This window comes from Rhipicephalus microplus, chromosome X (genome assembly GCF_043290135.1).
Source record: "Rhipicephalus microplus isolate Deutch F79 chromosome X, USDA_Rmic, whole genome shotgun sequence".
In the NCBI taxonomy this organism is placed as follows: Eukaryota; Metazoa; Arthropoda; class Arachnida; order Ixodida; family Ixodidae; genus Rhipicephalus; species Rhipicephalus microplus.
In genome coordinates this window covers 419,598,819-419,608,611 of record NC_134710.1, presented here as the reverse complement: position 1 = coordinate 419,608,611, position 9,793 = coordinate 419,598,819, and the positions used below count along the sequence as shown (strand labels likewise).

General features: G+C 43.1%; 1 protein-coding gene across 1 annotated transcript; it reads right to left on the bottom strand.

Annotated features, from left to right (window-relative positions):
• Positions 1–3,478: 3,478 nt before the first annotated feature.
• LOC142776520 (uncharacterized) lies at positions 3,479–9,773 on the bottom strand. Its single transcript, XM_075880333.1, has 8 exons — positions 9,371–9,773; positions 7,732–7,844; positions 7,331–7,646; positions 6,209–6,345; positions 5,914–6,052; positions 5,317–5,391; positions 5,052–5,172; positions 3,479–3,636 (listed from the first exon to the last, which is right to left on the bottom strand). The coding sequence occupies exons 1-8, from the start codon at positions 9,771–9,773 to the stop codon at positions 3,597–3,599; spliced, it is 1,344 nt and encodes a 447-aa protein (XP_075736448.1). The 3' UTR covers positions 3,479–3,596.
• Between the last annotated feature and the right edge of the window lie 20 nt (positions 9,774–9,793).

The window sequence follows — 9,793 nt, the reverse complement described above, 5'->3', positions numbered from 1 at the left end:
CTGCAAATTAGCGCCTTGTCGCAGGACTAAACAAATACTTGAATGAAGACAAAGTTAAATGTCTGCAAATTAGCGCCTTGTCGCAGGACTAAACAAATACTTGAATGAAGACAAAGTTAAATGTCTGAAGATGGCAACAATGCAGGGGACTCGATCGACTAAGAAGACTGTTATAAAGGCATTGAAAATGACACTTTTCTGTGGAACACGTGGCTATGACTCAGTCAGGGAGCTTGGACAACCTCTGCCAACAGAACGCACCCTACATTGTCACTTGGAAGATTACAAGTTCACACCAGGTTTGCTGGAGGACATCATGGTGCCTCTCGCACTAAAGGTAAGTGCACAGACAGGTGCCCATGACCCTTGACCTGTCTTGTTACCATAACACCGCTGTTTGCATCACCTAACTAAATCTTTCCACTCCATAGGTTAGCCTCGTGTCAACAGAGGAGCGGCACGCCACTTTAATGCTCGATGAGATGCAGCTTGCACCAGGCTTAGTGTACAACCCATCCTCGGGAACAGTGCTTGGAGCCCCAACTATACCTCTTGCAGACTGAACACTGCCACCCGACTGTTTGGCCACTAATGGACTGGTATTTATGCTCGGTGGGATAACAACCCACTGGAAGCAAACAGTTGCTTACCATTTGACTGGAAATTCATTCCATGACAAAACAATTAAGGATATACCGTATTTACTCGCATAATAGGCGCCCTTTTTTTTTCAGAAAATCCAGCTGGAAGTTAGGGGTGCGCCAATTACACGGGGTAAAATTTTCGAAAATTTTTTCAACTCGGTTCTCGCGCTTTAAATCTGCACACTTGTCGTTCTCGCGCTTTAAATCTGCACACTTGTCAAGTAAAAGGCGACTTTATCGTTTACCAATTAATTCAGCATAAAACAAACATACCTACGTACCTTTTAATGAACAAGCGAGAGCCATAAACTGCACACACACACGTAAAATTTATTTACACAAAAGTCGTAGCTGTTCCTCCTTTTCCCTATTCGGAGTCCGGGTCGGAGATCACACATTCATCCTCGCCGAGCGGGGATTCGTTTTCGGTGTCCGAATCATCCGCACCCCACAACATGTCATCCTCACTCGCATCCAGTGCGTTCGAGATACCCGTCTTCTTGAAGCTTTTCCTGACGACTTCGTCGGAGATCGCCTGCCACGCTTCCACGATCCAAGCGCACAGCATTTCCACAGGCGGCCTCTTAATCTTACCACCCGGAGTCAGCTGATGTTGTCCTCCAGCCATCCAGGTGGTGTACAGCCTTCGAACATTGTCCTTGAAAGGTTTATTCAAGGACACGTCCAAAGGCTGCAGTATCGATGTGAGGCCGCCCGGAATCACTGCCAGATCTGTGCGCAGCTCCTTTAGCTCATCTCGTACGCGGTCTACTAGGTGCCCACAAAACTGTCCAGGACAAGCATGGACGGATACCTGCCGGTCTTGGCACCGCGGAAAGCCCGTCGTGTCTTCTTCGTCGCCTTAAGTTTTTCTTCTTGGTCCCTCCAGTACCGAATACTGGTTTCTCCAACGCCGAAATGCCTGCTTGCAGCCCGGTTGCCATGCTCCAGCGCGTACTGCACTGCCTTCAGTTTAAGCCCAGCCGTATAGCTCGTGTACTTCCCCATGGTGGAACCAAAGTTCAATACACGACAACAACAAGTTCAATACACGACCACAACATACGCACACCGCTTGCAAAATGGCGTTTCTTTCTTTTTCTCTGATGGTGGTGATGGCGATCGAGCCCCCGGCGTTGTACACGTGACCTCCAAAAAGCGCGGCGATTTGGGGGGTATCAGTAATTGATGGAACAGCCGTTTTTTTTTTTCGCTCATGGACGCTTTTTTTTTCAAGTTTTATTTCGACAAACACGTTGGTTAGGTCGTTGCACTTCGAATTTTTTTATTTGCTCGTCGATTTGCCTTTTTTTTTCAGGGTACGGGGACCGCGTTCCAGCTGTACCGCTGGGGGGTAGAATCGTTTCTGATCACGGCCAAGTTCGGGGTGCGCCTATTATGCGCGGAATTAAAAAAAACGAATTTTCCGCGACCAAACTAGGGGTGCGCCGATTATGCGAGTGCGCCGAATATGCGAGTAAATACGGTAATCATTGTCATCATGAAAGCATGTGAGGCAATTTCCCTGAAAGTATATGTTGTGGTGATAGACATGGGAGGGGGGAACCAAGCCATCTGGAAACTGTTCGGTATAATTGTAGGCAAGCACAGCAAGCCTAAAACCTCGTGTCCCCACGCATGTGATACATCTAGGCAACTTTTTTTCATGGCTGACGTTCCTCATCTTCTTAAGAACCTGAGGAGCCACTTAACCCAGTCAAAAAAAATCAATGGGTCCAATTGGACAAATACCAATTGCTACGAATTGGTTCTCGACCAATTGGAATTTCGCCACCAGTTGGGAGCGTACCAATTATATCCAATTGGTAGACCAGTTTACGTCCAATTGGTGAACCATTTGGACAGTGCCGGTGGCCAATTGGTTTTCCAATTATATTTAACTGGACGTAACCGAATCTTAATTGGTGCCCAGCTTTCTTTTCACTGCAACCAGTTAAAGCTAACTGGTGTCCAATTGGTCAACCAATTCTAGATAACTGGTGTCCACCTATTCAACCAGTCAATGTAAATTGGCGTCCAAATGGTTATCCAGTTAAAGCCAACTGGTTATCCAATAGAAGCTGATTGGCGCCCAATTGGTTAACCAGTTGAACACGTATGGTGATCCAGTTAAAGCCAACTGGTGCTCAACTGTTTAGCCAGTTGAACACATATGGTCATCCAATTAAAGATACTGGAGTGCAATTGGTCAACCAGTCAATGACAATTGGTGTTCAAATGGTTAACCAGTTGAAAACATGTGGTGATCCAGTTCATGCCAACTGGTGCCAACAGGTCATCCAATTGAAGCTGATTGGTGCGCCATTGGTCAGCCAGTCAAACACATAATGATCCAGTTAAAGCCAACCGGTTAACCAGCTCACGTGAATTGGTGTCCAACTGGTTAACCAGTTGAAAACGTATGGTCCCCCAGTTAGAGTGAACTGGCACCCAACAGGTCATCCAATAGAAGCTGACTGGTGCCCAAATGGTTAACCAGTTGAAAACATGTGGTGATCCAGTTCAAGCCAACTGGTGCCAACAGGTCATCCAATTGAAGCTGATTGGTGCGCCATTGGTCAGCCAGTTGAATGTACATGGTCATCCAGTTAGAGCTGGCTGGTGTGCAACTGGTCAACCATTTGAAGTGAACTTCTAGCTTGGTCTAGCTTGAACCTAACATTCTTCCATTACAAATTGGTGTTTGGCTGAAATACATGGGCAAAGAGCACACCAAATTGTTAAAGCAAAAATGTTCATCCTGACCAAAATGATCCGGTATGCTTGGTCGTGAGTGATGTGTATTGCACATGCATAAAATAAAAACCATAAAATGAAGGTACTTGATTTACAATAATTTATTACTTGTACAAGTATTGCAAAAGTTGACTGGAAAATGACTAGACCAAATTTGCAGGCACGGCTTACTCTTGACCTTGGAATTTGCTGGCCTTATTCACAGCTTTCCTGTGGCTTAAGGTTGTCCTTCTCCCTGAAAGTGTTGAAAAATACACAAGTGCATGAAAGTTACAAGTTCACATCGCTAATGTTACATATACACATGATGCAACGACATTGTGGTGCTTGAACCACACTACGACTTCAAGGCATGAGAGCTGGCCCTTTGCAACATTTTCAATGGTAGCCTGCTGCAGAACTATCCTTAGAAATGGACCTGTCAGAATATTAGGGATAGGTAATGACATTGCTTATTGCTGTAGGCAGAGTGTGTATCATATTTACGCAAATCTAGGCCAATAGTCTTTCTCAAACTCAAATACTGTCGGGTTGGTTTATATTTGAGTACTTAAAAAATTGTTACAGTTGAGTGATAGCAGTAATTGTTTCCACCAGCATAATAACCATGGATTGATCATGCCATCAAGGCTCATAAGCTTGTTGATTCAAGGTGCACCCCGCAACTCTAGGTGTGGCCAGTAGCATGCTGTACTGTGCAAAATATTTCACATTTTCATTTGGACGCACCGGCTGGCCATCGATTAAGACTTAAGCACATGTGGCGATGGCTGCAAATGTGATAGCAGCCACTGACAAACATGAGAGTGCAACGGATTGCCGACAGCCCTATTGCACTAGGCATTTTCGACTACCTGTTTAGCAGCATGTAAGGCACAGCGCCATTTAAACTTACTGCATACTGCTAATATGCAACAACCCAAATGCGTTGGTGCCATGGTGGAATAGCTAAAACCGCCTTAACTGCACAAAAAAGCATAGCCGCCACATTGGCCCAAAATGATGCACGCAACACCCGCTTATTGTCAGAAGTGAACGCTTACGCACAAGAAAATGTTACTGCACAGACACTGACATAGTAAACAAGCACGGAAAGGGGTCCCAGTGCAGTAATATTGTGACCATACATAGCAGGCTACACATTGTAGCAGGCGCCGGGTTTCAAGAGAACAGCACTGTTCAGCAGAGAATCATTGTACACACAAACACACACAGGAGAAAGCTGGACGAGTTGTCTGCTTTGCTGCCATATCAAACTATTTTGCAATCTCCTTTATGGCTCTATATATATATCTGGGTTCTACTGTATGTGTTTTGAGTTTTTTGCATACTGTAAACGTTTTCCTGCTGGGTCTACATTTGAGGTAACATTTTCTTTTCTTTTTTCTGGCTTCAAACCTTAGGGGGTCAGCCTAGAATTTGGGCCTGCTCAGATGTGAGTAAAGTGCTAACTTGATGTGCTAGGAGCTCAAGACTAGTTTTTACCACATGATCTCACACATACTTCACAGGTGTGAGTAAATGCACTGGCATGGCATTTAATCAGTATGATGCTTTGAACACTTTTTTTTACAAGGCTGCATGTCATTTAAAACTACATACAAGAACCTTCCTGAAATTCATCAAAACACATTTACAACTGCATCTCACCGTTTTGCCATCCTCTCAAGGTCTGCCAGCTTCTCCACCACAAAATGGTTTAGCTGCTTGAGTGCAGCAGGCACAAGGTTTTCAGGAATACCTTGGCGCTGCAGTCGCCGTCTGTAACAATCTAAAACAAAAGGTTCACAGGGCATCACTAACTGGCAAGAAGAAACAGTTCTTAAACAAAAATGGAGTCTATAAGAATATGGTCTGAGGCAGAATGAACAAAGACAGTCTACACCAAAATATCTTAAAAAGCATGGACACTTACCCCGCATCACTTCCACTTTCCAAGGCGTCAGTGGAGTTTTTGCAGGCCGATCCGGAAATCGTGGACACCGCTTTCCTGCAAGACACAAATGAACAGTGGTTAACTATAATACTGCTACTTCTAGTTCACAGCGCTAAAAAAAATTATGGCAGCTTCGCATTAGTGGTGCCAAGCCTGAAGAAACAGCGGAGCGGGGCAGCCTTCCTTGTTGCTCCTTTTAATTTCTCGGTTTCTTTCTTGCTCTTTCTTCCCTTCCTTTCTCTCTCTACTGATTACTTCCTCTATCTATGTCTCTCACTCTCTTCCTGTTTCTCTTTGTCTTGCTCTCTGCTTTTCTATCTCTTTCTCCGAGTCTAGTCTTTCGATCATTTTATGCCTTTACTCCTCTTAGTTCTCTTTCTTCCTCTCCCATGTTTGACATGCTCCACTCCGTCAAGCAGTTTTCATTTAACACTTGCACCTGCTGAACTTGCATTGGGGATTGGCCAATTCCTGTGGCACATACCCACCTAGGAATTTCTTTGCCTTGAACAGAATAAGGCTAGCCTAAAGAGCTTTGTCGTTATAAAAAAAAAAATCTATAGAACAGCAACATACCTTGCAAAGAGCGGTTTTTCAGCTGCTCCTTTGGCCAAATTCCAAGAAGCAGGTCTTTCACAAAAAGAGAATCCTTTTGATGGCCCTGGATGTGACTCCACGCACAAGAATTTATTCGAAGGCCACTGCCAATGTCCACCTGCATCAGAGGAATGTATTGCAAAAAAAAAATCATAACAACCATCTGAAAAAGCAGCATTTACAGTTAAGCAAGCACAAAAAAAATTTCACCTACAACGACAACTGTATGCAAAACTAAAAATTCCTGAAGCTGCCCTTTAGATATGCACATTACCGTGGCATTCTCTTTTCTTGGGCAATCATCTGGTGGCGGTGTTGTCTCCCTTGGAATCACATCCATGTCAATATCTATGAGCTCCATCCTTGAGTGCTCCGGTTTGCTCTTAATTGAGCACGCAGCTCTACTGTTGCCTGCACCATCAACATGAAGCGAGGCTCACTACAAACAGCAGAACTCAAGTCACTTTAAGAAGACAGCATTGTCAGCAATCAACATTCAAAACATATGAGTTTCAATATCAAGGCTCTCACCCAAAATATAGCTACATCAAAGAAATTGTACCAAATGCAAGTATTGTATTAACTTGAGTTTTTTTCTTTTTTTTTTTTTTTTGTAACTAACAATTTGAGAATGCACCTCATATTAGATGTGAAACCAGGCTACACATAAAACAGCAATTTTATTATTTTGTTTCAAAGCACCTTCAAAGAGCATTCTAAGTGACAATGGACGTGTTGGATCTATGCAATGTTTTGCACATGCAACCACTGCCTGGTAAAACATGAAGAAAATGCAAAAGGATTTGCTTAACAATAAAACAATAAACTGTCCAAAGATATTCGAAAATCATAGGCAGTGGCATCAAGGCGTAAATGAGCATATAGTTGTTGGGTGATGAAGAAGTGCGACAAATTCTTTCATGCTCCGCTGACTTGAAAAGCCTTTTGTGGTCCTATGCAAGGTCGTCACCACTGGTCAGAAGAGAAGCTCTCCAACATAGGATGGCGAGCTCATGTTATAACTGCAATACCCTATATTTTTTTGTAATTTTCTTAAATAAGCAAACTCGCTCCTTATCGTAAGAATGTGTAAACATGGTAGTATGCACAAACATCACTTCGTTCGATTTTGTGGTTTGAAATTGTAAGGAATAGCTTTAAATTTAAGGAAGCCCATAATTCCCCCCCCCTGAAATTTCAGTTTGGCATGTGTATAAACGCGCATACAAATGCATGCATAAACATACATAAAGCATAGCTGAGTGCCCCCTCCCCCCCAAACCTGAAAAAAAAAAAAAAAAATGTGTGACCATGCTACTGGCATACAAATTACAAATAAGTCTACGTACATAGCAGCCACAGAAGCCACAAAACTACGAAAAGCCGAATTCCATACCTTTGCCTTCATCTAAGGCTGTCAGAATTTTTTCCTGCAGCCTCACATTAAGCCGCCTCAGCTCCATGGCCTCCTTTTCTAATGTGTTATTCTTGTTTTGGAGCTGCTCTATTTTTTTGCTCTTTCTATCCATCAGTTGTTCAAGCCTCTGTAGCTTGTTCTTGAGCTCACTGACTAGGCTGCCCCTATCGTCATAGGTCTCCCTCTTTTTTTGTTTCTTTGTAGCTGTTTCCTCCTTTCGGCAGATGTCATCCTTTTTTCTCTTCAGCATGTCCAAGAGCTCCTGTTTTGGGCCAGAGGGCTTTTTCACGGGACGCTGTACACAAACAAAAAAATGTCTTATGAGGCTGTTTAAGTTGTGCAATGCATAAAGAATGATATGGCACTGCATAAACAAGTACCTCTGGCTGGACATCATCTTCATCCTCACTTCCGCCGTCAGGTGAATAAGCCATTTTTTCAAACCTAGGCCTCTGCCGGCTTCCTCCCTCCCCCTCCAAGTCGTCTTCAGATTCTGGAAAATATTGAGGTCGTACACATTGAAAAATGTTACGAGGAAATAATTTCATTATAAGCCATGGATGTGCGACTAGGCTGCACTGCAAGTATAAAGAAAAACACAGAAGAGTGACAACAGATTAAGTGGGAAGGAATATTATGCTAAGTGTACACTTAAATAAGCCTTCTACTTATATGAAAGGATCCTTGAAATTTCCGGTAGTCTTTGTTTCAATATTAAAAAAGTTCATGCTCTATATGCATGTAAGCCTTAAACAGAAGCAGGGAGAATATATATGTGCGTAGTATCACAACCATAAAACATGTGCTCATTAACTGTCTTTGCATAAGACTACTGTATATACTGTATAACTGAGCTCTAGATGTTTGCGTATATGCATTTGTGTAAGGAGAGGTCAAATACGCAATATATACATATATATATACACGCAAATCCTGGTTCCTTTTTTTTTTTTATTTCGGGGAGGGGGGATCTGACTGCTATGGTGAAGATAATGAATTAATGATTATTGCATGAACACAGATGATCAAAAATAATTATTTTATTTGACCTACATAATAGTTGAATGCACTTATGGAAGGGCGCCGCTATGAAGACTACTACAAAGAACGCAGTTTTACAGACTGAGCGCAAGCATCAACTAGCCTTATTATTCACTACGCATGAAAATAAGACCACTTGACGGTTGCACTCGTTCTGTTAAACTCTGTCCTGTGTTCTTTGTAGTCTGTTCTTTGTAGTCTATGCTTGTTTCTGGTGTATCACTGACTGATCAATAAATTCTCTTGCTGTCACAGCCTGAATTTAATTTATGAAATTACCTGCCACAAACATGTAGTATCACCTAGTTTGCGGGAACGAGTCCAGAGGTGGCTTCTCTGGGTTCTCCACACAGTGTGGAACAATGTCTTCATTCTAGCGCCTGCGCAATTTTTCAACTCCACTTAATACGAACAATTTTATAGTCCCATTCGAGTTCGAATTAACGAGCTTTTACTGTATTCTGAAAACATAAAGGCAGCTGGGAAGGACTCAACAAGTTTGCCACGTGCCGTACGCTGGAAGCTTCGCAGACAATAGCGTCAAAAGTTGGAGGAGAGGGGTCTATGATCTGGATCAGTGCATACATTTTAAGGAATATTATCGAGTTGTGCTGTACCGCATGAAGAATAGAAAGAAAGGCGATCCCTTAGATATCCATCTCACTTAGCAACAAGTTTTAGGCATATTAATTGCATTTGCAAGAGCGCAAAAGACAGTTGAGTATATATAGTAATTTTTATACACTAGCTTCATTAGGCCTATTTATAAATAACGGAAGTTGCAAGACTATATTTGAACTACGCTCATTTCAAGACAAAATTATGTTTCATTAATCAAATTATACCTGCCGACCGACCGCACGCACCGGATAGCATCAACGATAGGCATATGCGCACCGCGGAACACAAAAATGCACTTAATGTTGAACTTGACAAGGCAAAATAAATGTGTGCCAGGGTCGCAAACGAAGAGCTTACCTCCCAAAGCTAGGATCCGAGCCCGGTAGTAATCAGAGGTCCCGTCCGGATCGGTCCACTTTACAGAATAGAAGAACTTGGACTTGAAGTCCTTCGCGTGCTCTGGTTTGAAGTTTTCGATGTCGCCAACATCCACAATCGCAAGTTTCCGATCGTCTTCGTAACGTACTTTAGCGTGCGTGATCATTCTGCAGTACACTGTGCCGTTAGTGCACGAAAAAAACACAAAGAGGATACGCAGCCGAATGATCACTTCGCAGGATCGCACGCAAATCTGCGGCCAGCGGTCAGACTGCCGTTGCACGTGCTGAATGTAAACGTACGCGCGAGCCGCGAGCTCGTACTTCAAGCCGACTGGCAGATACAGGTTTCCACGTAAACACATCGTGCTACATAGACGCATATGACTTCAATATTAATATG